The sequence below is a fragment of the Phascolarctos cinereus genome, unplaced genomic scaffold (genome assembly GCF_003287225.1).
Source record: "Phascolarctos cinereus isolate Bilbo 61053 unplaced genomic scaffold, phaCin_HiC Scaffold_3;HRSCAF=262, whole genome shotgun sequence".
Taxonomy (NCBI): domain Eukaryota; kingdom Metazoa; phylum Chordata; class Mammalia; order Diprotodontia; family Phascolarctidae; genus Phascolarctos; species Phascolarctos cinereus.
In genome coordinates, this window is record NW_027555736.1 from 1,990,703 (window position 1) to 2,018,075 (window position 27,373).

Here is a 27,373-nt window from a genome sequence, read left to right on the forward strand (position 1 = left end):
AGCCCTGGGAGTAAAGCACTGACACAATGAGTGTGTTTGGATTCACTTCAACTCTATTCAATTCAAGACATGTTAGTTAGATTGGCAGTGCAGACCGGTGGGTAGAGAGTGGGCCTCAGAGCAGTCTGCAAGCTTGGCCTCCAATACTGGATGGGTGACCCTGGACACCCCTCAATGGTCCAGGTGATTCCCCAAGACCATAAGCTACATGAAAGAAAGGCATTTCCTCACTGGAACTCTTCTACATTGATAAAGTCACAAGGGTGCACCCTGCCAAAAAAGTATTTACTCATTCAGGTCTATTCTGGGGGCTGGGGATGCAAAGATTGCAACAAAACAGTGCTTGTCCTCAAGGAGCTTACTTTCTTCTAGGGAGATACAGCATGTACACAGATTTAAAAAATGAAGAATAAATAGTAAGGATTTTTTGGAGGAATCAGAAAGTTCTTATGTCAGATGGTTCACCTCAGCTAAGCCAAAGGGATTGAGATAAAGAGGTGAATATTCCAGGAGATGGGGACAGCCTGTGCAAAGGCAGCTAGGTGGTGCTGCAGTGAATAGAGTGCTGGGCCTGGAGTCAGGAAGACCTGAGTTAAAATCTGACCTCAGACACTCACTAGCTGTGTGACCCTGGGTAAGTCACTTGACCCTGTTTGCCTCAGTTTTCCCATTGTAAAATGAGACAGAGAAGGAAATGGCAAACCACTCCAGTATCTTTGCCAAGAATACCCCAAATGGGGTCATGGAGAATCGGACATGACTGAAACAACTGAAAAAAAAAAACAATGTACAAAGACATGGAGGTGAGAGATGGGATGTTGTGTTTGGTGAACAACCAGCAATCTGGTTTGGCTTGAACACAGAGTGCAGGAAGGACACATATATGTGAATTGAGTCTGGAAAGGTGGATGGCGGATGTGTTGACAAGGGGTGTAGATGGCAAGCTGAGCAATTGGTCTTTCCTCTAGAGGCAAGAGGGAGCCAGTGAACCTTCTTGAGGAGGGAACCATGAGGTCACAAGGTCACATCAGCAGTCGGGTGGAGGATGGATCCCAGAGAGGGGAGACAAGGAGCAGTGGTTCTGATGAACATTCAGTTGTCATCATTGAGGCGAGAGCTGATAAAAGCTTGAGCTGGGGTAGAGGCAGTGTAAGGGGAATGATGGGGATGAATATGACATTGCAGAGACAAGACTTATCGGGTGATTAGATGCATAGGGTGAGGGATGGTGAAAAGCCAAGGACGGCTCTAAGGGAAGATCCCAAACCTGGGTAACCAAGAAGGATCAATAGAAGTGGGGGTGTTTGGGAAAAGCAGTGGGTTTAAGAGGAAGAATTGCACATGTTGCATTGGAGACTTTAAGGAGTACGCTAGGATTGGGCCCCCACCGATGATTAACAGCTGAGTGTGGACGTGCATCTGCCACATACTCATTGGCCAAGAGGTGTAGGTTTCTGTGAACCCAGAATAGATCTATCCAAGGTACTTACATCATGTTCCAGGGGGAAAATTAACCACGACCCAGATGAGTTGTCTGTCCACAGGCAGATATAGTCAGCCATCCTGATCTATGTGGGAATTCTCTTTAGCCAATTGCTTCAATCCTGGGCTAGTTTCCTGCCATCACTCACCACTCATCACTGAGCCCATCTGCTGTGTACACACAGAATCCAAACTATTTTTATATTAGCTCAGAGCCAATGTAATTGGGAAGATAAAATAACAGCATTAATGTCACTCTCTGATGCCTCATCATGGACTGTTGGAGACTCTACCAGCAGACACTGCGTCATGCCAGGTCCAGCCAACCTTGAGGTGGGCTCTAAGTCTGGCATCCATGGACCCATAGGACTCAGTGCATAGTGGCTCATCCTGGGGAGGTGGAGACCACAGTGTGAGGACTCAGGGAACCCTCTTGACAAGGACTGAGGGCGTTGGGATCTAGTGGGGGAGGGGGGACATACAAACCAGTGTGAGACCAGGACTCTTTTGAAGCAAAGCCCCATCTCCTTCCCTCCAATCTACAAACCATAAAATGGGTTCCATAGCTTTAAGAACCCCCTGCTTCATTGATATGGACGCTCCCTCACCAGGACAAAACAGTCTCTCTAGCAGAGTACAGAGCTTGCGAGTTGCTGTGGCTACAACTTCCTGATGATTCTGGGAAGTCGATGAGCTATTCGTTGGCTCCTTGGATTAGGACCTGAATGGTACCTTGGATGTCACCTCTTCCTCATTGGAGAGATGAGGTAAATGACTTCTCTAAGGTCACTTGGAGCTGGAATCCTTAGACCACAGGCACATGAGACTTTCCTCCTAGGCTTGGAGGTCAAGCCTCCCCAGTTTAACAGGGCCTAAGAGATTAACTCCACTGGCCAAGGCTCTGAAAGGCCAGAGCCACCTGTATGCCTTGAGGGGGCTTCGAGGAGTGACCTTAGAGGAAGGTCTTAATGCATCCTATATTCCAGTGGCCCCATCTTCTACCTGGTGAGGCTGGAGTCAATCCAGGGGCTCAGGAAATAGGAGAAATTGGCAAGAGGAGCTGTGTGTGGGCCTTCTCCATGCTATAGCACCACCCAGGGCACAAGGGGTTGAGCTGAGGTGGTAGCAGTCATCGTAGACCTTCTAGGGTATGTCCCACGACAACCATCTGTGGAATGTCACCCCCTGCCTTTGTCCCATTTTGTGTTTGGATAGATCAAACAGCTGCTAAAAGTGGCAGTGGCAGCTCAAGAAATTAGCCAAGAGAAGGTCCAGGGAAGCCAAGAAAAGGTACTTTTGGAGGTCTTGTCTAGTGCAGAAACAAGAAGGGGACCCAAGGGTCCCCTGACTACCTGACTGGGCCCCAAGAGCATCAGCAGGAATCAGTGAATAAGGAAACAGTTCTTCTCTGCCTCACACATTGTTCTCTCCTTCTGTAGAGATGTGAAGCCAGACAACATTCTCCTGGATGAACAGGGTGAGCAAACAAGGCTGGCCACAGGTCTGGGGGTGGTGGGGGATGGGAGGGAGGGACCGTCTGGGCAGCCCTGAGAGCCTGAGAGCTGACAGCCAGGCACCTGGTTCCAGGCAGCCCCCATTTCCACAGAAGCTGAGGTCTCTGACACATTTTCAGGAGTGTTTGGGAGAGTAGAATTCTATCTTCAGCACCCCAGGAGAGTTTGCCAACAGGATGCTTGTCACGGTGAATCCTCCTTTGTGGAAGGCAGTTAGCTTGCCTCCCTCAGACTGACCTGGTCAGTGTTACTGTCCAGAGGATGGGGCTGTGAGTTAGAAACTCATATTCTGGTACTGACTTTGCCACTGGCTAGTCATTCGTATGACCCCAAGCAAGTCATCTGTCCTCAGTTTACCCATCTGTAAAACAAAGAGGCTGGCCCAGTGATTTGCCTTCAGTCTCCATGGGGCATGAGTTTTATTCACCCTCCTTGGGAAGCATCTTCTTTGGGGAATCTCAGCATTAGGAATGTCAGAGGGAGCCCCCCCAAATTAAGATGCAGGATGCCACGGCCAGGGCCGTCTCCAGGCCGAACCCTGTCTTCTGTAGAGCTGCCTTTCAGGCAGGTAGTTAGCAGTATGATAATAGCAGCTGACATTTGTAGAGCACTTACTGTGCAGCAGGTGCTGTGCTGAGTGCTCTACAAATGTTATTTCATGTGGCCCTCAGAGCAAGCGGCCTTTATTAGCTCCATGCTACAGCCGAGTAAACTGAGGCAAATGGCAGTGACTTGCCCAGGTCACACAGCTCGTAAGTTTCTGAGGTCAGATTCGAACTTGGATCTTTCTGCCCCAAGGCCTGACAGTCTCTCCGCAGCACCACCTAACTGCCTATGATGCCTGCCCAGCTCTGTCTGGCTAATGATTCCTCTCCCTCTGAACCCCACGAGGCACAGTCCTCTCTGGGAGAGCTTTCTATCAATCGATTATTCAACAAGCATTTTTTTAGTGACTTACTGTATGCTAGTCACTACACCGAGTGCCAGGGATATAAAGCAAGGCAAAAGCATGGTCTGTGCTCTCAAAGGACTCACAGTCACAGGAGGGAAAATCGGTGGTTCTCTATCCCCTGAAAATGGAAGTGTCTCCAAGGGCGGGCTGTAGTGGCGGGAGGGCTTGACAATGAGGCGGCTTGATCTGAGTCTTGAAGGAAGCCGGGAAAGCTTCCCTTTTCATTCTGTGTTGTTGGGATGGCTTCCTGGGGGGGGGAGAAGAAGGAATAGATCGAGTTATGTTAGAATATGTGGGTATATATATGTACTTATTTGGGGAAGGTTATAAAAAAGAATACCAGTTCATTTTTAAAAAGCAGCTTCATCAGTTATGAGGTGCGCAGCAGCCTCCCGCTTAGGCACTGGGAGGAGATGGTCCACGGCCATCATGTGCAGGCTGAATTCGGAGAATTTAGGGCGCTCCCAGAGGAAGACAGAGAGCCAGATTCTGCAGCTACTTGGGCTGTTGGTGTTTCCTCGTATGCTCCCAGATATTTAGCTTCAACCTGAAACATTTCTTTTGCCTTGAAGGACATGCTCATTTGAGTGACTTTAACATTGCAACAATAATCCGGGATGGTGAACGAGCGACTGCATTAGCAGGAACCAAGCCGTACATGGGTGAGGAACCAGACATGGCTAGGGTCAGGCAATAGCTTCCTGGCGGAGCTTTGAAATGGATGCATCAGAGAAGGGAGCTGTGCCCATGAGGATGGGGAAGTAACAGGCTGGGGGCAGAGCCATTCAACTGAGGTGAAGCCTCGGGAAGAGCATTGTTGCTGCCCCAAATCTTACTTTGAATTGTTCTTCAGTGGGGTGGGGGTGGGGAAGCAAAACAGTAGAATCATAGATGTAGAGATGGAAAGACCTCAGAGGCAGTAAGCCCAGCCCTCTCTCATTTTACAGAGGAGACAGCTGAGGACTAGGGCACTGAAGTGACTCATCCAGGGTCACACAGTATTACATGATAAAAGGATGAAAACATGCATGACCCTTGACCCAAATTCATATAGCAGATTGTTTAGGCAGTAGATGAAAACTATGGTGATTAAACCATTGCCTTCTCTTTTGTGGGGGGAAGCTCCAGAGATCTTCCATTCCTTTGTCAACAGAGGGACTGGCTACTCCTTTGAAGTGGACTGGTGGTCCATGGGCGTGATGGCTTATGAGCTGCTCCGTGGCTGGGTATGGCTTCCATTGTTTGGCATATGCATGGTGTTTGATGTCAGCTACTCATTTGAGTCTGATAAAATCACAGAGCATTGGGGACGGCACTCAGGGATCATCCAGTCCAACATCCAGCTCCTTGGAGTGCTATGAAACCTGAGGCCCACAGGGGGAGTAATGGGCCTGAGATCTGAAACCCAGTTTTCTTTTAATTGGTTTCTTTTTAAATGCAACTTTCATTTTAGTTTGCTTTATAAAAAATTAACAAGTATTTTCTCCACCCCCTTTCCCAAATTGGGAAACACACCCACACATAAGCCCTTGTAGTAAAGAAATATAGACAAGTAAACTAGTTCCCATGTTGGCCAAGGCTAAAAATGTATGTCTTATTGGGCACCCTAAGTCTATCACCTTTCCATAAAGTGAAGAATGAGTAGTTTGTCTCATCATTGGTCTAGTCCTGGTTTTCTGATTCTATATCCATTGTTTTCTTTTTCTTAAACTCAACATATCTCTCTTAGCCGCTTATTGTATATAAAGCATTTTGCTTGGTGGTGTGGATACAAGGACAGAAATGAAGTCATAGTTCCTGCCCTCAGGGAGCTTCCATTTGAGCTACATTCTTTTCTCTGTGGCTGCAAGCTTTCTTTAGAGCAGTGCTCCTTGGACAGCTCGTCAGAGCCCCAGAACACTGGGGGTGCTCTGGTACTGCCAAAGAAGCATCAAATCTGGCCCCAAAATGGAGACTCAGATGGACTTGGGATGATCTTCCCAAGTGGACTAGATTTTCTTGCTCTAGCCTGAACAGACTTTCCTGGACCAGGAGCACTACTAGTTTGCTCTCTTGGGGGCCAGGTGGGACCAACCCATGAGCCCATGTCTCTCTTACAATATTACAATAGGTTAGGCTTCAAGGCTACTGATTCAACTCTGGGAGACCCAACTTCTTCCTCATCAGATTCCCTGATATACCAGGATGGAAATTGCTAAATTAGAATTTCCTCCCCTTCTTCCTCAGTAAAGATAGTATTGCATCTCCTCAGTTATTTTAGCTTAGCCTAACTTGGGCAACCTAAAATTCTACTAGCTCTCTTCCCTTCACCCTCAGCAATCCTCCATCCCTCGCTCTTTTAATTGCTTTTGCTTTTCTGTCAATTCTAGATTTCTATTCCTTGATTCATGGTCCTTATGCTTCTTTTTTTTCTTTTTTAGTCTCTGGATTCCTTATCAAATTAAAGCTTCTAGGTATCCCTTTTGGGATTCTTCTTTTAAGTGGTTTCTATGTTTATGGCTTCTACATCTTGAACCCTCTCACCTTTTTATGCTGTGCCTCACTTTTAGAAATGCCATCTCCTGCAGGTGACAGAGAATATAGGAATATAGGAATATTGGCCCATAGTAGGAATTTTCCTATGTCCCTGCTTGTGTAGTTCATTATCAGCCTTTGCCCTCTCCATGATCCCCTTTTTCCCGTTTGCTATGATATCTTCTTTTTGGGTCCATGCCCTCCCACTCTTTTGAAGGGTCAGTCTACCCAGCAGCTCTGATTCCCCTTCTTTGAAAGGATGAATGATTTCTCCAAAGATCAAATCCTTGCAGATTACACCCATTAAGGGCCTTATTTACATTTACAGAATATTTCTCTTTCCACATGGCAGTGTCTTTCAATGGGATGCCCTCTCATCATTGAAACAGGATTTTCCCCTTTCTTTCCCCCATTTCAATCTCTCCTTTTGTCTTCTCACCATTCTCCTGTAGGTCTTATTCTGAAAGATTATAATATTTATTTTCCCTTCATTGTTATCCCTTGACTTAATTAGGGTTCATCATATATTCCTCTCTTTCTTTTTCTTCTCTTCTCCCCTTTTATACCCTCTCTCACTCTGCAATTTAATCAAACATACACAGACACAGACATAGACACATAACATACATACACACACACACACACACACACACACAAAACAAAACATTGATTCACTAGTAGCTGAGCTATTGTGAGGTTTAGTTCATAATATATGAGGCCTATTTTCCCAGCATCACTTCCTTGTTTGACTCCTGCTTTGACCCTTGTCACATTGTGCGATGGTGCCTTTAGAAAGAAATCATTTAATTGTTTTTTTTTTATTTTGTTGATGTTGCTATGTTTACCTTTCTTGTGTTTCTATTGCCTGGAGCATATGAAAAGCAAATAATTTCTTCATGTCTGGTTTTCTTTGTAGGAATACTTTGAACACCTCTTTTAATTGAATACCCATATTTTTTCATTAATGGTAAGACTCAGTTTTACAGGGTATGTCATCTTGGGTTGCATCTTGAGTTCCTTTGCTCTTCAGAACACATCATTACCTTCCCTTCTGTGGTTTCTGGTGAGTGCAGAATAGTCTTGCGTTATTTAGATTTCCTTTCCTTTATATTTGAAATCTTTCTTCTGGTCATTAGACTGTGAGCTCCATGAGAGTGAGGACTGTTTTTTTTTCTTTTTTCTTTTATTTGTATCTCTATCACTTAGCATTGTCCATGGCACAGATTAGGCACTAAATGAATAATAGTTGGCTGACTAGTGTTTCGCAGAATTTGTTATCATTGGAATTGTCAGATTTACCACTATGTTTCTGGGAGTTTATAGCACAGGGTTTTCCCCCATGAATGGTATCTATGACTTCTTTTGATTGGTGCATTGTTTTCTGTGTTCAGAAGCTCTGGAAAGTTTTCTTGTGTTATTTCTTGCATTTTAGTGTTCAGATTTTTGACTTGTCCATGTTCTCCTGGGAGACCTATAATCCTTCAGTTATCTCCCTGCATTTTGTCTTTAAAATCATCAATATATTTTTGCTTATATGGAAATCATGTTTTCTTTTTTCTTTTTTCTTCTTTTTAATATAAATTTATTTATTTTTAGGTTTCAATATTCACTTCCACAAGTTTTTGAGTTCCAAATTTCTCACCCCTCCCCCACCCCAAGATGGCATGCATTCTGAATACCCTTTCCCCTGGTCTGCCTTCTCTTCTATCTCTCCCCCTCCTTCTCTTATCCCCTTCCCCTTCTATTTTCCTGTAGATCAGGATAGACTTCTGTACCCCATTTCCTGTATTTCTTATTTCCCAGTTGCATGTGAAAACATTTTTTTAAAACATGTGTTTTTAAAACTTTGAGTTCCAAATTTTCTCCCTTCCTCCCTCCCCACCCACCCTCATTGAAAAGGCAAGCAACTCAATATAGGTTGTACATGTGCAGTTATGCAAAACACTTCCTTAGTAGACATGTTGTGAAAAACTAACTCTATTTCCCTTAATCCTATCCTGCCCTCCCATTTATTCTATTCTTTCTTTTGACCCTGTCCCTCCTCAGAAGTATTTGCTTCTGATTACCCTTTCCCAATCTGCCCTCCTCTCTATCACCCCCTGCTCTCTTGTCCCCTTCTCCCCTATTTTCCTGTAGGGTAAGACAGATTTCCATACCCAATTGAATGTGTATGTTATTCTCTCCTTAAGCCAAATCCTATGAGAATAAGATTCCCTCATTCCCTCTCACCTTCCCCTGTTTCCCCTCCACTGTGAGAGACTTTTCTTTTCTGTTTTTTTTTTGTGAGATAATTTACCCCATTCTACCTCTCCCTTTCTTCTCTGAGTATCATCCTCTCTCATCCCTTAATTTTATTCTCCAGATATGACCCCTTAATCTTCAACTCACCCTGTGCCCTCTATCTATCTATTATCATACATACAATATTTTTTCTTTCAACTACCCTAATACTGACAAAGTTCTCATGAGTTACAAATATCATCTTTCCATGCAGGAATGTAAACAGTTCAATCTTAATAAGTCTCTTATGATTTCTCTTTCCTGTTTACCTCTTCATGTTCCACTGGAGTCCTGTATTTGAAAGTCAAATTTTCTGTTTAGCTCTGGTCTTTTCATCAGGAATGCTTGAAAGTCCTCTATTTCACTGAATGACCATTTTTTCCCCTGAAGGATTATACTCAGTTTTGCTGGGTAGGTGATTCTTGGTTGTAATCCTATCTCCTTTGCCCTCCGGAATATTATATTCCATGCCCTGTGGTCCTTTAATGTAGAAGCTGCTAAATCTTGTGTTATCTTGATTGTGTTTCCACAGTACTTGAATTGTTTCCTTCTGGCAGCTTGTAATATTTTCTCCTTGACCTGGGAACTCTGGAATTTGGCTACAATATTCCTAGGAGTTTTCCTTTGGGGATCTCTTTCAGGAGGAGATCTGTGGATTCTTTCAATTTCTATTTTGCCCTCTGGTTCTAAAATATCAGGGCAGTTTTCCTTGATAATTTCTTGAAAGATGATGTCTAGGCTCTTTTTTTGATCATGGCTTTCAGATAGTCCAATAATTTTTAAATTCTCTCTCCTGGATCTATTTTCCAGGTCAGTTGTTTTTCCAATGAGATATTTCACATTGTTTTCTAATTTTTCATTCTTTTGGATTTGTTTTACAGTGTCTTGATTTCTCATAAAGTCACTATCTTCCAATTGCTCTATTCTAATTTTTAAGGAAGTATTTTCTTCAGTAATCTTTTGGACTTCCTTTTCCATTTGGCCAATTTTTCTTTTTAGGGCATTTTTCTCCTCATTGGCTTTTTGGACCTCTTTTGCCATTTGGGTTAGGCTGTTTTTTAAGGTGTTATTTTCTTCAGTATTTTTTTGGGTCTCCTTTAGCAAGCTGTTGACTTGTTTTTCATGATTTTCTTGCATCACTCTCAGTTTTTCCTCTACTTCCCTTACTTGCTTCTCAAAATCCCTTTTGAGCTCTTCCAAGGCCTGGGACTGATTCATATTTTTCTTGGAGGCTTTGGATGTAGGAGCTTTGACTTTGTTGTCTTCTTCTGGTTGTATATTTTGATCTTCTTTTTCACCAAAGTAAGATAATATAGTCTGACTCTTTTTGCGCTGCTTGCTCATGATCCTAGCCAATTATTTGAGTTTTAAACTCCTTGTTAAGCTAAGAGTCTGCTTCCAATGTGGAGAGTGTACTGTCCCAAGCTTCAGGGGTTTGTGTAGCTGTTTTCAGAGATACTTGTAGGGACCTGTAAATTTTCAGTTCTTCCAAGGTGGTATGATAAGGGGCAAGGTGTTTACTCCTTTCCTGGCCTGTGACCACAAGTATTCCTTTCTGTCCTGTAACTGTGAGGAGGGGTTCCTCTCCACAGCCACTACAAGCTCCACCACGCCAGCGCTCCTCCTCACCCCAGCACTACCGCCCAGAACTGTGACCCAGATCCACACACAGGCAAAGCAAGAGATTCCTGCCTCAGCACTGGCAAAGAGATCCCTGCAGTCCCTCTCTGATCAGCCACTGGATTCCCCCTCAGTCTGTGGGCTGGAAGCTCGGGAAGCAGCTGCCCCCCCCCCGGGCCAGGATCTTGGGGAATGGAGCTGAGAACCCACCTTCCTCTCTGACCACCAACAGAAACAGACTTTTCCCACTGACCTTCTAAGTTGTCTTTGGCATTGGTGGATTGAGGAGTCTGGAAACCTCCACAGCTGCCCACGATTCAGTCTTCTGAGGCCTGCTCCAGATTTGCTGTGGCCTGCATGCCCAAGCTGTGCTCCCAGCCCGGTGCAATACACCTTTCTGATCAATCATCCAGGTTGTCTTGGGCTGGAAATTTGTTTCTCTCTGTCTTTTTGGGGGTTCTGCTGCTTCAGAATTTGTTTAGAGCCATTTTTTATGAGTATTTGGAGGGGTTTGGGAGAGAGCTCAAGGAAGTCACTACTTTCACTCCACCATCTTGGCTCCACCCCAATCATATTTTCTTTTGATGGTATTGGTTTTTGCTTCTCTTATTCTAGCTTGTCATTCGTTTCTGTGTATTTGCATCTCCAATTAGTGATTCTCTTTTTTGTTTCTTTGATGAGGTTTGCCACCATGGATTCAAGTTTTTCTATTCCACCAATTATTTCAGTTATGTAGGCCATAAATCACACTTTCACAATCCCTATTTCTTTTTTAAACTATTTGGGATTATTTTGTGGTCCCATATTCTCTTGGAAATGCACAGAGTCATTTGCCTCCTCAGATACTGATTCTTTTTCCTTTATCTTACAATATTTGTTCATAGATGTCTAGACATAGATGTTTAGCTCATTTGGAGGCCAGAATCCTTTCTGTTATTAATATCTTCTCTATTGGTTAATTTACTTGTGCTCAAGGTCTTTAATGGAATTATCTTGATCTTGAGATCTTTGGTAATTTCAGTCTTTTTTCTTTATATTCCACTATTACTCACTTTCTGACTCCTTCCACTTTGATTGTATTTTCCCAGAGAATGGAACCTTGAAACTCTTTTAGTCTCCTCCCACACTGGGCATTTTATGTTTCATGAAGCTCAGTTTCTGCCCCAAGTGACTTCTGGGGGGACAGAACTGGCCTGGCTAGATTCCAGTCTCCTTTCCCTCAAGCTTAGTGGAGGGCACCACATGTGCATCCTGCCTCAGCTCCCCTGTCCTTCACTTCTCTAGTCAAACACGTTCATAGCACAGAGCATTGCTACACTGCAGTCCAAGCTAGAGAAAGCTTCTGACTTGTTTTCCCTCAGTATGGGGGGGTGAAGCAGGGGAGGTGTGCAGAGTTGAGTTTTGTTGCTAGCATGTGTGTTGGCTTGTTCAGCCTTGCCAGGGTATAGTGGCTGGTGGGGGAAGGGTGCTTAGTGGGTGACTTAGTTTTAGGGATTATCATCATCTGCTTTATTTTTTTAACCATGTGAGGGCTCTTGCCTTTATGCATGGAGGTAGCTGAAATTTCTTTATCTCTTATACATAATTCCTATTTTGGAGAGGTTTGAGAGGTGATGAGGATCAGAGAAAATGCCTAGTCCTTTATCTTGGGGGTACATCACTGGGAAGGAAAGTGACATAAAACAGATCTTCCTTCCTGCCATGCTGGCAGGTAATGGATTTCTATTTCCTCTGCTTTCTAGAGACCCTATGACATCCATTCAAGCAATCCAGTGGAGTCTCTGGTACAGTTGTTCAGCACTGTGAGTGTCCAGTATGCCCCAACGTGGTCCCCAGGGATGGTCAGACTCCTGAGAAAGGTAAGCTCCCACTGTCCCTGTCCCTGCAATCCTCCCAGAGCAGCCCACAGCAGTCAGAGGCCAGGTCAAGCCCTTGATGTGCTGTGCACAGTAGCTAGCCTGGCATGGAATTAGGACTAGTTACATACGATCTTGTAAAAAACATTACTACAATTTAATTGCTGTAATAGATCACCTGGCTAGCAATTTACATCATTAATGTGACTTTTCTCAGTAGCACCTTGTTCCCTCTCCCCTCTATAAAGGTCTGTGCAGGGTCCTTTGGCTTGAAAAAGTGATTCATTTCTGGCCTGCTAGCAGAGGAGTGATGTGGAGCCTCATCCCCACAGCCACAGGTGTCAGCAGACATCACAGGGTCACCACGACCCAGTTGTCTGGGCCTCCTGTGGGCCATATGGCTGCCCACACCTGAGCCCAACTTGGAATGGCTGCTGTGAAAATGAGCAAGGCCAGCAGAGCCCTGGCAGAAAGGAGGCAATGGTGAATAGAGTCAGAACTGCAGTTCTTAACCATTTATGTGGCATGGACCTCTCTGGAAGTCTGGTTTTAATCTATGGATTTCTACTCTGAATAAAATTTTAAAATGCAAAACAGAAAATGCACATGAAACCAGTTCCATCGAAATAAAAATGTAATTTTTTCCCTATCCAAGTTTACAGGAACCCCTCCCCTGAAATGTATCCAAAGATCCTTTGGGAATCCATAATCCACAGGATAAAAGACCTTAAATAGAGGAAATGTCATTTAGCATGTAAACAGAAAGGTGGGTAATACAACTCCAAACTCTCCTGGTGCATTTAAGAGTACATATCTATAAATATATGTGTGAGTATATATCTATATATATGCATGCATGCGTGTGTGTATACACACACATGCATACATACATGAGAGCACAGTGCAGTGAATACAGAGCTCCCTTAGAGCTAGGAAGGCCTGGGTTCAAGTGCTACCTATGACACACTGGGGCTGTGTGACCTTGGGCAGGTCACTGAAACTCTCAGGGCTCTAAGACATTCTCTAAGATGACGACGCAGAGAAGGCTGCAGACTCCACTGGCAGAGAAAGTTGGCCCGTCTGGGAGTCCCTGACACCAATGAAGTCAGAGGTCGGGGACCTAAGCCCTAGACTATTTTTATAAATGTAAACTGTACATACTTAGTGTTCACTATATGTGTCCATGTGTGTATATGAGTGCATTTATGAGAGTGTGGAAATAGACACATGCACATGTATGTGTTTATACAAACTGGGGTGGGAGAGCGTAAAGGTCTTGGGTTCAAGTTAACGTTGGACGCCCAATTCATAGCTGTTCTGAAGCAGGAGTGCCCACAGAGCTCAGGTGCCACCTGTTGGCAAAGTGAGGACCTACTTGGGTGCTTCTGGGGGACGGTGTTTTTAAAGGATGTTAGTCACGGACATGTGTGCACACGGGCTGTTGTTTCCCTCAGTCTCCCTGAAAATCCGCGTGCTAGATTTAGAGCTGTAAGGGCCATGAGGGGTCCTCTGATCCAACCCTCTCATTGTCAGTGGGGAAGCCGAGGCCGTGACAGGAGAGGTGCCTTGTGCAAGGCCACCCAGGCAGGAAGTAGCAGAGCCAGGATTCAGCCCCAGGTTCAGGGCTGTTTCTGTGGCCCAGCTGCTCTTCAGTGCCCTCCCTTGGACCCTCAGTGCCCTGCATAGTGTCTGGCACAACGTGGCCACGGAATAGACACCTATGGAGACGTGTTGACTGGCTGGTTCCTGGTGACCTCAGCCTTATCTCATGAGTACTTCCCACCTGAGCAGTAGGACACCGGCATATTCAGGTGCCCCAGTGGCACATTCTCAGGCTGCCAGGCTGCCAATGTGGCCCCCACTGGAGCCCAGGATCCCTTCTTTGGTCCTTTATTTGTGAGCCAGTGTCATTGCGATGATGGACCAACTCCACTGGGTTTCCAGGCCAGACTAAACCTGGCTGAGTGTGATAGACTCTGGTGGGAGCTGTAAAGAAGGCACCCCCAGAGAGGTGGCTGGGGTGGGTGGAGGTCTCTAGTCCATAGTGACTGGTGGCCCTGGGAAAGTTGCCTGGAGGAAGAGGCTGGAAGCCAGGAGCAGATGGCTTTGGCATCAGTGACCTATGAGATGGTCTTATTCCTGCAGATACCTCTTGGGCTTGGGAAGTCCAGGAGATGCACACACTAGAAGGGTTAGAGGCAGGCATGTGCGAGCAGCCAGGAGCCTTGCAGTCCCCTGAACTCCCCCCAGGTTGGATCACACCCTTGAGGCTTGTTATATGCAGGGGAATGCAGGTGTGTCCCATCGCACAGAAGCACAGAAGGCTGAGAGCCTCTGTGGGGGAAGGGGGTCCCTGACAGCCTCCTGTCCTCAGCATGGGGCCCTTGCTCAGCTCCCACAAAAGAGAGCCTGTGGGCAGTGGTGGTGCTTGGCTCCTCACCTCACCATCTTTCTCCTTTCAGCTCCTCACCGTGAGCCCAGAGCACCGTTTTTCCAGCCTGACAGATATCCAGGCCTCCCCTTACCTGGCAGATGTCATGTGGGATGAGCTGAGCCAGAAGAAGGTGGAGCCGGGCTTTGTCCCAAATGTAAGGTCCCCAATAGAACACGTGCCTCCTCCAGGTAGCCCTGGAACCCTGAGCCTGCCCCTAGCGAGCAGCCCATCAAACTGTCTGGGGGAGGGGAGAGAAAGGGGAAAGCCTGTTGGGGAGGGTTTCCCGCGGGGCTCACTGGCCATAGCTCGTCCATTGACGCTCTCCACAGAAAGGACGCCTGCACTGCGACCCCACCTTTGAGTTGGAGGAGATGATTCTGGAGTCCAGACCCCTCCACAAAAAGAAGAAGAGGCTGGCTAAGAACAAGTCTAGGGACAACAGCAAGGACAGCTCCCAGTCGGTGAGTGCTTCTGGATCGCGGCCACCCTGGGGATAATGGCCCGCAGTGAGGGGAGAGGGCCCAGGACCCGGGGCCAGCTAGAGCTCTATGGGCCTCCGACAGAGAAGCTGAGACCCAGGGAGGGAGACAAGGACAAGCCCCCGAGGTGGGCTTGGGGGGGCGGGGCGTGAGGCCAGCCTCTCTGCTTCCAGTGCCAGGACATTTTCTCTCTGGTCACATCTGAACTCCAGATGGGAATCAGAGGTCTGAGCAATGGGTCCGTTTTCTGGTCTGTTTGGGTGAGCTTTCCACAGTTCAGCCTTAGGTCAGACGGATGTTTCCTCCTCTTTCCACTGGAACCAGACCCCCTCCACTGGATGGCTTCTAGCCGCAGCTGCTGTACTCTGGCTTCTCGGAGGGTCCTTTGGCCCCGCTGGTCCCTTCTCACAGCCTGGGGTTTTGTTTTTGCCCCTGGAATGCTTTCAGTGAGACCCAAAGTAAGCCTTGAGGCTTTTCCAGAGGTCTTAGGACAATTTCTAGCTTATATTGAGCAAACCCTACCAGCTCTGCGTCCTCGGCCATGGCACAGGGGAGGTAGAGAGAGTCAGGGCTTGGTGGCTACCCACAGGGTAAGGTCAGCAGAGCAGGGTCTGTCCTCTCCCCGGGCAGCAAAGGCGGGCATACGGGCAAGTGTTTGGTGCCCTAAGGAAGGGGCTCCCTAGGGCTCCCCCCAGTACCAAGGGCATGCTGGCACACATCGCACACCCTATATTGGTGGTTGTTGAGGGGATGAATGAGGATGTCGGTGGATGGGTTCAGAACAATAACTCAGAAGGCTCAAGGGAACAGCATGTGACCCTATGAAGGATACTCTGAGAGTGTGGCTGCCAGAGTCATGATTTGCCAGCCATGTCGGAGGGGCTTTGAGCATCTCTGAACCGCAGGGCCCTAGAATCTGATGGGCATACCGTCTGTCTGGAGGTAAGCCATTGGGTGCCCCCTGCCCCTTCTCCTCAGCGTCAAGAGGAAGATCTTCGGCCTCCATGGAAGGGATCTAAAGCCTCGCGCAGCAGGTGGGAAGCACCGTGCTAGGGAGCAGGCTCCTCCCAGCATCCTGAGCCATCTGCTGCTGCTGCTTCCTGCCCGGGGGACTCTGGGCAAGTCTCTTTTCCTCCCTGGGCCTCAGCTTCTCCATCTGCTAAATAGGAGGATAGAACTAATAAGGTCCATTCTAATTCTGCATTCGAGGCTCTCCCCGTGGCCTCTTTGGCCCTAAAATGTACACCCTTGGCTAAGGACCATCTTCCCCTGCGTTGATCCTCCCCAGCCTAGTTGACAACATGGAGATCTCACCATGTTGAATTGCGATCATTACTCTTCCTAAAAGAGCAATCACTAAGGACTGAATTTCAACTTCAAAAAGGTCTTCAGTGGAGTCTTTGGCCCAGGCTGCTTGAAGCCTTGATCAATAGCTGGAAGAAAGGCAGAGATGAGACAAAGCTAAATTCCAGATGTGAGAACCAAAAGCTATTGAGAGTGTTCAAACATGTAGCTGGATGCTTGCACTGAAACAGGCAACTTCACACGGAAGGCCAAGCCTGCTTTCAGAGGCAGTCTGAGCCATGCTGCTCTCTTCAGCCTTTGCTCCTCATGGGCAGGTGTCCTGGCCTGGCCATCCTCCTCCTGCCCCCCAGCCAGGGCAAAGGCCATAATGTACGCGCCTGATTTCAGGTACCCACCAGACCAGCAGATGCGACTTTCTGAACCCCACAGGCGCTCGCTGCCTGAGTGCTACCCAAGCAGTAGTGACAACTCAACTATCCGTGGGGATGCGATATAACAGTCTTCTTCTCTGCTTCTTCTCCAGCTGATCTGATCGAGCCTTCTCAATGTCCTTTACTGACGCTCACCCATCTCCTGAGCATGGGTGGCTCCCAGGGCTCTCTCCATTACATCTTCCCTTCTGCAGTCTCCTTGACTCCCTAGGATTCAATGATCATCTTTTCACAGATGACTCCCAAATCTAGCGGGAGGCAGTGCAGCACAGTAGGGAGAGCATGCTCATGGCAGAAGAGTAGAAAATGGCCAGATGAAGAGGAAACTGCGTGGGCTCAGGGAGTGCCCAGCCAAATGCTTCACCCTCTCCCCTTACCCCCACCCCGCACCACGCAAGGCAGCAACAGGAGGCAGATGGACCAGCAGTGCATGAGGTTTGCAGTTGTCAAAGGACCCAGGGGCGAATCCTGACCCTGCAAGTTACCGTCCTTGTAACCACACGTGGGTCATTTGCCTGAGCCTCAGTTTCTTAATCTTTAAGCTGAGGAGACAAGCCGAATGATGTACAAGGTCCTGGCCAAATTGTGTATATGATGTAGTGTGTATTATGTATTAAATACTATGAACTGGAAGCTGGGTACTATGTATTACCTACCAGTATTTAGTAGAGTTAAATGCTACATATTCAAAGCCGGGTTCCATGTACACAACCTCATCTCTCTCCTGAGCTCTTGAGTTCCATGTCTTTGTCTATGGGACATCTCTGCCTAGATTTACTCTCTGCATCTTGAAGGAGAATCCCAAATGAAACTTCTTGTCTTCCATGAAATGAGTTTGTGTTTGCTCTGCAGCAGTTTGTATACATGACCTGTGTCTAAGGATGCAGCTCTTTAGGTTTGGCAGAGCCACAGGGCAAGTACAGAACCTTGGCAATGCCAAGGGAATGTCCTTTCAGATGGATGTAAGCAAAGCATTCCACAGTTTGGAGAGGGTCCAAGGCTTGAGCAGCTCGGCATCACATGAAGAAGCTAGTGATGTATTGATCTCATCCCAGGGCACAGGTTGCTTCAAGACCCTTGTCCCAGTAGCTCAACTGAATAAAACTCCAGCAGGGGTCTGGGAAGTGTAACTGACTGACCACCTTAAGGAAACATAGAGTTCCTCGTGAAAGGAGCTTGCTCTGAACCAGGAAAAACTGTCAGACAAAAGAGGCAAGAGAGACTAGAGCTCTCTGACCCTTTGCTTGGAAGTGACAGATCTTAGAGCCAGGGCTCTGAAGGAGTCCATAAGGAGAGATTTCTGGCAAATCTACCCTGAGGCGTATTGCCCTTTCTGAAAAGAGCACTGTAAAACTCCAACTGAAAAGCATACTATCAAACCCAGCGAAGACAGAGACTGGAGGTAATGAAGATGACGGTTCCCTATTAAAGAGTGAGTCTAATCAGTTGACCCACCCAGCAGAGCTGTCTCTGGTCCTTAAGAATGTCCCAGTGGTTGAGTGATCTGTCCATCCCAGCCTGGGCAACAGCATCCCATCAGCAAAGCAATTGCTTGGTCCATCCCAGCCCCAGCTATGTTCAATGGCTGAGGAACCCTCCCGGTCCATCCCAGAAGTGACAGAGCACAGAATGAGCCAATCTGCTGGCTTGCTTGTCCTAGCCCAACAGTAATCTGACTGACATGCCTAGTGGAGCCACTGTGTCCTGTCAAGCCCAGCAGCGGAGCGACTCCTCTGTCACTGACCCCCGGCCCCTCATTAACTTCATGTCCATTCTCCTGAGGAATATGGGACATCGAGGCTCTGTTCTTCCTGAGCTCTGATTTCCTGTGGCCACATGTGTCCCCTACACCTGCTTCACTGTCATCGGTCATTTTATTCTGACCTTTCCAAACCCATCCCCCAGAATCAGGGTTTCTCTGGGGAAGTGCAGTCCAAGTTTTGAAGAAAATGCTTCATAATTACTGCTCTTGCTACATCATTTGAATAAACTTTTTTTTGGATAATCATTAACATTTATATAATGCTTTAAGTTTGCAAGCACTGGACACATATCACCTCATTTTGTCCTCACAGCAATCCTGGAAGGTAGATGCTATTGTTATCCCCATTTTAGAGGTGAGAACACTGAGGCAGACAGGTTAAGTGACTTGTCCAAATAAGAGCCAACTGAGTTTCCTGACTGATTATTAAGGAGAAGCTCCCCAGTGAGGGCTCATGATCTGCAGTGTTACAGTAGTCCTTCCCATGGTTAGCCCTTGCACCCAAAGTAGCCACTATCTCTCTGGAAATCCAACCTGCCAGTGCCAGGATAAGTTGGGGGATTGAGCCCAGAGGGGCTGCTCCGTGTGTCCATATTGCCCTGGTCCTCCTGCCCCCAGGAAAATGAGGTCCTTGAGGGCAGAAGCCTCTTTCTTTGTGTCTTGGTATCCATGTCCCATATCCCAGTGCCTGGAAAATAGCAAGTGTTCGATATATACTTGTTGAGTTGAACTGAGTTGAATTTCCTCTAAATCTGTTCCTCTGCTGAACTTCCCTGTTTCTATCGGGGCCCTATCATCCTTCCAGCATCCCAGGTTTAAAATCTCAGTGTCATCCATCGTCCTGCCTTTTCCTTCCATCTCCGTATCCAATCAGTGTTCCTGAGATTGTAATCAAATGAGGTAGTGGATGAGAAGGGCATTTGACCAGTGAGTATTCGGGAAGGAGTCACTGGAATTCCTCTGGCTCTCTATTTGGAGCAGGGACCACAAGGAGGCCTTGAAACCTCATGGAACAGGAGGAATGCAGAAAGCAGCAGGCTGCAGTGGAAAGGCAACCAGGTTCAAGGCATTTGGGTCTAGCTTCTAGCTCTGCTTCGTATGAGCCCTTGGGAGAGTCATTTTACCTCAGTGGCCCCATCTCATCTCATATCTCATCAGTTGCCAAGCTGTGATTTCATATCTCTCCAATCCACCCCGCTTCACCTGCCACCATCACATATTTTTCACCTGCCACTCCCCTTTTCACTGCCACCGTTCCCCTCTCTTCACTCACATAGCCACCAGCCTTCTCACTCCTCACCAGGACTAGTGTGGGCATTTCCTAATAGGTGTCCTGGTCTCAAGGCATTCCCCTCCCTAATCCTCCACACCGTCTTATGCTTTGTTTAAAAACATTCAGCTCCTCAAACATGAGATGGAGGGGTGTGTCTAGCATCCACCTCCCAGGGTTGCTGCAAGGGCCAAAAGAGATGCCTGCTGGGTCACCAAGTCCTGGAGAGTTCAGGGCACTCTTGTTTCTTGGAAGACTTCTGAGAATGCCAAGGACAGTGCCCCAGCGGTTTGCAGTACAAATGATGGATCTGAGGCCCAGACTGGGAACTGGTTTGGAGTGGCAGAGCAGATCTAGCTGTGGACCAAACTAGAAAAAAGGGGCCCAGGTGCCCCTGTCCAGGCCAGCCCTTCCTCTTTTGCTCCTTCTTACAGCTTCACAATAATCATTGCTGCTTCAGCTTCTAGAGAGCATTAAGGGTTGGAAGGCACTTTGTCACAAAGCCCCTGCCCAAGGTAGGCAAGGCAAACATCATGCCCATGAAGAGGGGTGGGTGACTTGCTCAAGGTGATGTGGCAGTGCCACCACGTACTGATCAGCACCAGCAATGGAACAAAGTGAGCCTTGGCACTTAGCCCTTCCCATGGGACTCTGACTCACTTCCGTTTTTTTTTTCAACCAGGAAAATGACTATCTTCAAGAGTGTCTTGAGGCCATCCAGCAAGACTTTGTGATTTTTAACAGAGAAAAGTAAGTGCCCACAGGAAGTCTGGGATGATGGGGCAAGGGTTTTCTTGGCTTCTTGGTGTTTAGTATTCTAAGGATGGGGTCTCAGGCTGCACAGTTCCTCATCTCTCCGTGGGCCAAAGGAAAGACTCACAGGAAAGAATGATGGGCAGCCCAAAAGGGTGAAAGGTAGGGATGGGGAGAGGGGGCTTCTGGCTCCGTGCTCCTTATCAGAAGCTCAGGTCCCGCCACACCAGCCCTGTCTCTCTGGCAGTCATGAAGGGCATGACCAACTTGTGTCAGCTCTGATGGGCTAGAGAAGAGTGCCAGGCGTGGAGCAGAGCTTTCCTCCAGGAGGTACCCTCTGGTTGGGGTGTTGGCCTAGGTGACCTTCCCGTGTTGAGCTGACTCTCCTGAGAAGCAGAAGAGAGCCAGGGAGGGGAGAGCCCAGCCTCTTCAGGCCTCTGCCATCTGCCATCCCGTCATGGGAAGGGTGCTTGCCTCTTCTCCACTGGCTGACTTGGGGCCACTCTGAATGACTTGCTCTTTATCAGATGCTTGCCCAGTGTTTTCATCATCTCACAAGCACTTACAGGTGTTTCCCAAGCTTCAGGCATCTGTGTGAGGCACTGGGGGGGGGGTACAGAGACTAAGAGCAATCGGTTCCTGCCCTCCACAGGCTTACACTTGATGGGAATTGCATTCTTTTTTTAAGACACTAGGATTGGAAGGTTTTCTGACTCTGCATTCAGGGCTCTTTCCTTTATATGGAGCAAGGAAAGAGCCTTCATTCCCCTTCCATGATAGGGAGTGCAGCTGACCATCCAGTGGCCTAGCTCCTGGTGGCGAGAGCTACTTCAATGGCTCCCTCTCCACTGGCCGTAGCCCAGGCCAGGGCACCTATGAGGACACTCAGTTCAGCCTCTGTGAGAACTGTGGGCAGGAAAGACAGGGGCTCCCTAGAACTGGTTGGAAAGTGCTGGGCCCCCCCAGCACTAAGATCAGGTTTGTGCCAAAGCTCCAAGATGAGCCTGGACTCTGCCTGGACACAAAAGCTGTCCTCAAGCACTTGAAGGCCTTTTGTTTAGGAGGAGTAGACGTATTGTGTGTGTGTGTGTCCCCAGAGGGAAAAGCTAGGAGTGGTGGGAGAAGTGGCCTGAACATCAGACACAGTTTTAATGGCCCACAAACAAAGCCTGTTCCAAAGTGGAATGGCTGCCTTGGCAGAGGGCTGCTTCCCCTTCCCCAAAGGTCTTTAAACAGAGACTCAGCAGTCACTGATTTGGTATGTTGTAGTGATGGTGCCTGCACACATTGGGTCAGACTGGACATCTCTGAGGTCTACTGAGGTCAGTGCTGATGCAACTCATCCTGAGGTCTCTGTCTTACATCTCTAAGACTTGGGTCTCTGGGTCTGTGACTCAACATGCAGAGAGTGTTGATGACAAGGTTTGCCCACAGTGGCGTTCACTGTGGTGTGTGACAGGATCTGAGCACACAAGGGCCCAGAGGCGTTCTCTCTGCATTCTGGTCGTGCATTGTCTCAGGTTCTTTCCTTCAGAAGCAAGGGAAGGCTTTTGGTGCCACTTTCCTTCCCATGATTTGGTCTCTCTCAAGAAACCCAATGCCTGCCTTTATTTCCTGGTCATGCCTACTGTCTGCCTTGTCTCAGGATGGCCCCACTTACCTGCCTGTATTTCTCTTCCCCTTTGCAGGCTGAAGAGGAGCCAGGACCCAGATGCCCTAGATGAGGGCATGTCTGCCCCTGAAGCCACAGATGAGGCTGAACTGGAGGCAGACACAGACCTAGAGAGCTCCCATTTCCACATGTGTAGCTCTGTGTGCCCCTCGGCAGGAAGTAGCTAGGTCTTCTGCTGGGAGGGCGAAAGAGCCCAGTCCTCTGGCTTCTGGAATATAAGATTCTCAGGTTGCAAGGGTAAATCGCTGCCTAGAGACAGTACTCAGAATGCTGGTGTGGGGAAAAGTGATTCCTGCGTCTTCCAGACTGGCTAGAGCCAAACTTAGAATGGCAAGCTTAGCTAACTGAATATATGGATGTTCCTGAACACTAGCAACTCGCACCAGTAGTGAGTTGTCTGCTCCGAAGTGGGGTGCTCAGTGTGGCCCACCTCGAGTGAGCCCAAGAGAGTACGCCTCTGCTGCAGGGGTGCTGAGTCCTTGGACGGATTCCATTTTCTTTAACTCGGTGGCATTCCAAAGGGCCTGGTTCTATGCTTTCTTAATGAAAGCAGATTCACCTGCATGCACCCGGCCTCCTTAGGGGCTGTCCCAGGTGGTGAGAAGGGCTTATGTTGGGCTGTTCCCTCTCCTTGCTGAGAAGTGCTGGGGCATGTCCAGATAGCCTGTCCTAACTTCTCCTTAGGGTGGGCAGAATGGTGCCAGCTGTACATACTGCCTTTTCCACTCTTTTGGAAGCCTTTTCTAGACAGGCCTGGTGGCCAGTCCTCTTTCTTTCCCCGCATTCTGAGCTGCCCAGGCCACTTGGACTCGTGCGGTGCCTCACTTGGCTGCTGCGTCATCCATGGCCAGGGTGGGGAAGCTGCCCTGCAGATGTGGTCTGGGAGGGATGGGTGGGGATAGGAGCAGGAAAAGCTAGGAGCTTCCCATTCTTTACAGCTCCCAGCTCTGGCCAGGCCATTTGCTCCACTGCTGTATAGTTTTCACCTTCATTAAATTAAGTGATGAGGAATAACCTGGTTTCTGTTTCTGTTTCCAAACAGTCTCCAGTGATTCAGTCTAGAGTTGTGTTGGCGAGGGATGAGAGCAGGAGCTTGGCAGGATAGCCTTGTCTCTGCTCTTTTGCCACATAAACCCCATCTGGACACCCCTCTCTCCAGACCTGGGGGTGTCCTGCTGGTCGGTGCTCCAACGGGCAGCATTCTGAATGTGCTGATGTGAGGAGAGTTTGAAGAAGCCCCTGCCCAGGGGTGGAGCTCAGGTCTTTAGGTTGTGTAACCCTGGGAGATGGGGAGGTTGCAGTCAGTCAGTCAACCAACATATATTAAGCACCTACTATGTGCCAGGCACTGTGCTAAGAGCTGGGCAAACAAAAAGAGGCAAAAGACAAGGAGTTCACAGTCAGGCACAGTCAGTTACAAGGGGGTCTTCAGTAAATCAGAATGCTAGGAAAAGCAGCCTTCCTACATACTAGCTAGACTAGCATGTTTCTGACAAATGAACTCTCATCTTTCTTTACTCTGAATTCTTCATCTGGAATACAGCGAGTCACAAACACTACTAGGAAGCATCCTTCATGTGACCTCTTCCAGCTCACTTATTTGCCCAAGGAAAGAAACTAAAGCTTTAAAAGGGGAAGGGGTTTGCCCAGGGTCAAATGGTCAATAAATGAGGAAATAGGGCTATAATCACAGTAACAGGATAAAACATTTGGAAGGGAACATGGAGGCCTCAAGTCTGACCCCTGTCTTACCAAGAATCTCTCCATATTGTCAAAAGAGGTCAGCTGACCTTCCCTGAGTGTTCTTTTGAGCTCAGATCTCTCCTCTCAAAGTCCTTACCCCTCCTCACTCACACACAAACCATCCAAGAATATGGGCAAGTAAACCTGGGGAAGATCTTTTATTTCCCCCAGTAAAATCTTCCTATAGAGCCAATAGTGCTCAGGATAATTTGCCAAGTGGAACCTTCCTGATCCCAACTTCTCTCTCCCATTGATTTTCTCTTCAAGGAGAGAGTTTTTAAGTGCAAAGACAGGAAACCAATCTGCCTATTCCCAGAAAAGTTCTACTGAGTCCAGTCAAGGAATTGTCCCTGCATTGAGGGAAAGAAGACTGCTTCTTTGCCTGGTATGCCCTGGAAATTGTGTCTATGCAGCTCCATCCATCCATCCATCCACACATCTACCCATCTATTTACATGTCTTTCTAATATCCATCTGTCCATTGTATCACTTCCTATGTTTTGACTGAGCTATTTCTATTTATATCTATTTATTCAACTTGTACCTATCTATTCACCTATCTAGTTATCCATCCATTTATCTCTCATTCATTATTCAGTCATGTCTGACTCTTCATAACTCCATGGACTATGGAACACCAGGCTCTTCTATCCTCCACTCTCTCTCAAAGTCTGCTCAGGTTCATGTTCATTGTTTCCATGACACTATCTACCCATCTCATCCTCTGCCATCCCCTTTTCCTTTTGCCTTCAATCTTTCCCCAGATCAGAGTCCTTTCCAGTGAGTTCCATCTTCTCATTATGTGGCCAAAATATTTAAGCTTCAGCTTCAGTATTTGATTTTTTTGGTAAATAGCCCAAATTGTTTTCTTTAAGCATTGACTCATTTGATCTACTTCTGTCCAAGGGACTCTCAAAAGTCTTCTGCACCACAATTCAGAAGTGTCAATTCTGCAGCACTTAGCTTTACTTGTAGTCCAACTCTCACAGCCATCCCTTGCCACTGGAAAAAAAAAACCCACAGTTTTGCCCATACAGATTCTATCTTTAGCCCAAGGACATAAAACCTGACATTGCTTTCATTTCTTCTCTCTGTAGTTGCCAGGAAATGATGGATCAGTTGCCAAGATCTTAGTTGTTTTTTTGGTTTTTTGGGGTTTTTTATGTTAAGCTTCAAGCCATCTTTTACACTCTTCTCTTTCACCCTCATAAAGAGGCTTCTTAATTCCTTTTCAAATTCTGCCATCAGAGTGGTATCATCTTCATATCTGAGATTGTTGATATTTCTTCCACCAACCTTCATTCGAGCTTTTGAGTCATCCAGCCTGGCTTTCACATGATGTACTCTGCATGTAAGTTAAATAAATATGGTGCCAATATATAGCCTTGTCATACTACTTCCCCAATCTTAAATCAATTGGTTGTTTCATGTTTGATTCTAACTGTTGCTTCTTGGCCTACAAACAGGATACTCAGGAGACAAGTAAGAAGACCTGGTCCTCCCATCTCTTTGAGAACTTGCCACATTTTGCTGTGATCCACACAGTCAAAGGCTTTAGTGTAGTCAATGAAGCAGAAGTAGATTTTTTTTTTCTGGAACTCTCTTGCTTTCTTCATAATCCAGTGAATGTTGGCAATTTGGTCTCTAATTCCACTGCCTCTTTGGAAACCATCCTGCTGTTCTGGTCATTCTCAGTTCACATGTTGCTGAATAATAGTTTGCAGAATCTTAAGCACAACCTTGCTGGTGTATGAAATGAGCACAATTGTTCAATAATTTGAACATTCCTTGGCATTGCCCTTCTTTAGGACTGGGACACAAACTGATGTTTTCCAATCCAGTGGCCACTATTGAGTTTTCCAAATTTGCTGGCATATTGAATACAGCTCTTTAACAGCATCATCTTCTAGGGTTTTAAATAGCTTTGCTGGAATTCCATCCCCTCCACTGGCCTGGTTGTTAGCAATGCTTCCTAAGGCTCACTTGACTTCATTCTCTAGGATGTCTAGCTCTTGATCAGTAACCACACCATAGTGGTTATCAGTGGTGTTAAAAGCTTTCTTGTTTAGTTCTTCTATGCATTCTTTCTGCTTCTTCTTAGTCTCTTCTTTTGTTAAATCCTGAGTTTTTTTGTCTTTCATCATGCTCATTTTTGCATGAAACATTCTCTTCATATCTCTAATTTTCTTGAAGAGATATTTTGTCTTTCCTATTGTATTATTTTCTATTTTTTCATTGCTCATGTAAGAAAACCTTCTTATCTCTTGCTATTCTTTGGAATTCTGCATTTAGTTGAGTAGATTTTCCCCTTTTCCTTTACTTTTCTTTCCTTCTTTTTTCAGCTGTTTGTAGAGCATCATCACACAGCCATTTTGCTTTCGTGCTCTTCTTTTTCTTCGGAATATTTTTTGTTCCTGCCTCCTGTACAATATTACAAACCTCTGTCCACAGTTCTTCAGACACTCTATCTACCAGATCTAATTCCTTACATCTATTCATAACCTCCACTTCACATTCATAATGGATCTTATTTAAGTCATATCTCTATGATCTGAAGTTTTCCCTACTTTCCTCCATTTAACACTGAAGTGTTTTGTTTGTTTGTTTGTTTTTTGGGGAGGGCAGTTGGGGTTAAGTGACTTGCCCAGAGGCACACGATTAGTGAATGGTGTGTATCTGAGGCCGAATTTGAACTCAGGTCCTCCTGACTACAGGGCCTGTGCTCTATCCAAGAAGCTCATGATGTGAGCCACAGTCAGCTCCAGGTCTTGTTTTAAATGACTTTATAGAGCTTCTCCACCTTTGGCTGTGAAGGACATAATTCATCTGATTTCTATATGGGCCGTCTGGTAATGTCCATAGATAGAGTTGCTTTTGGGATTGTTGAAAAAGAGTGTTATGGCCAACAAGTTATCTCAACAAAACTCTTATTAGTCTCTGTCCCACATTTCCCATCACTTCTATCTATTTATTCATATTGATCTCTGTTTTGTTTCTATGTATCTGTCTCTGTTATCAGGAGACTCTAACAAGACCTCAGAGACTGAGGGATGTTCTTGGTAAGTGTTCTGAGAAAGTGCTGATGCCTTGTTGAAGGAGAAAAACTCCTCTGGGTTGGTTACTTGGTGCAAGGCTTTGGGTTACACTGTTTCTCTCTAAGTTCCCAATCTACAACAAAGTGTCAGAGGTACAATGGAGGTGGGAGTGTTTTGAGTCATAGAATTATAAACTGAAAATGACCTTTGCTTCTCATTTACAGACACATCTAGTCTCTTCCTATTATTATACAAGGGGGTAGCCAATAGA

At 46.7% G+C, this 27,373-nt stretch overlaps 1 protein-coding gene across 3 annotated transcripts in view; it reads left to right on the plus strand.

Moving 5' to 3' along the window:
- STK32C (serine/threonine kinase 32C) overlaps positions 1-23,338 on the plus strand; it is a 184,532-nt gene extending 161,194 nt beyond the window's left edge. For all 3 annotated transcript variants that reach the window (XM_020973073.2, XM_020973072.2, XM_020973074.2), the window contains 8 exons: positions 2,922-2,959; positions 4,521-4,610; positions 5,071-5,174; positions 12,105-12,221; positions 14,681-14,806; positions 14,982-15,113; positions 20,582-20,649; positions 22,341-23,338. In XM_020973073.2, the coding sequence (XP_020828732.1) occupies positions 2,922-2,959; positions 4,521-4,610; positions 5,071-5,174; positions 12,105-12,221; positions 14,681-14,806; positions 14,982-15,113; positions 20,582-20,649; positions 22,341-22,491 (826 nt within the window). In that variant the 3' untranslated portion in view covers positions 22,492-23,338. The remainder of the gene's footprint in view (positions 1-2,921; positions 2,960-4,520; positions 4,611-5,070; positions 5,175-12,104; positions 12,222-14,680; positions 14,807-14,981; positions 15,114-20,581; positions 20,650-22,340) is intronic.
- The last annotated feature ends 4,035 nt before the right edge of the window (positions 23,339-27,373 follow it).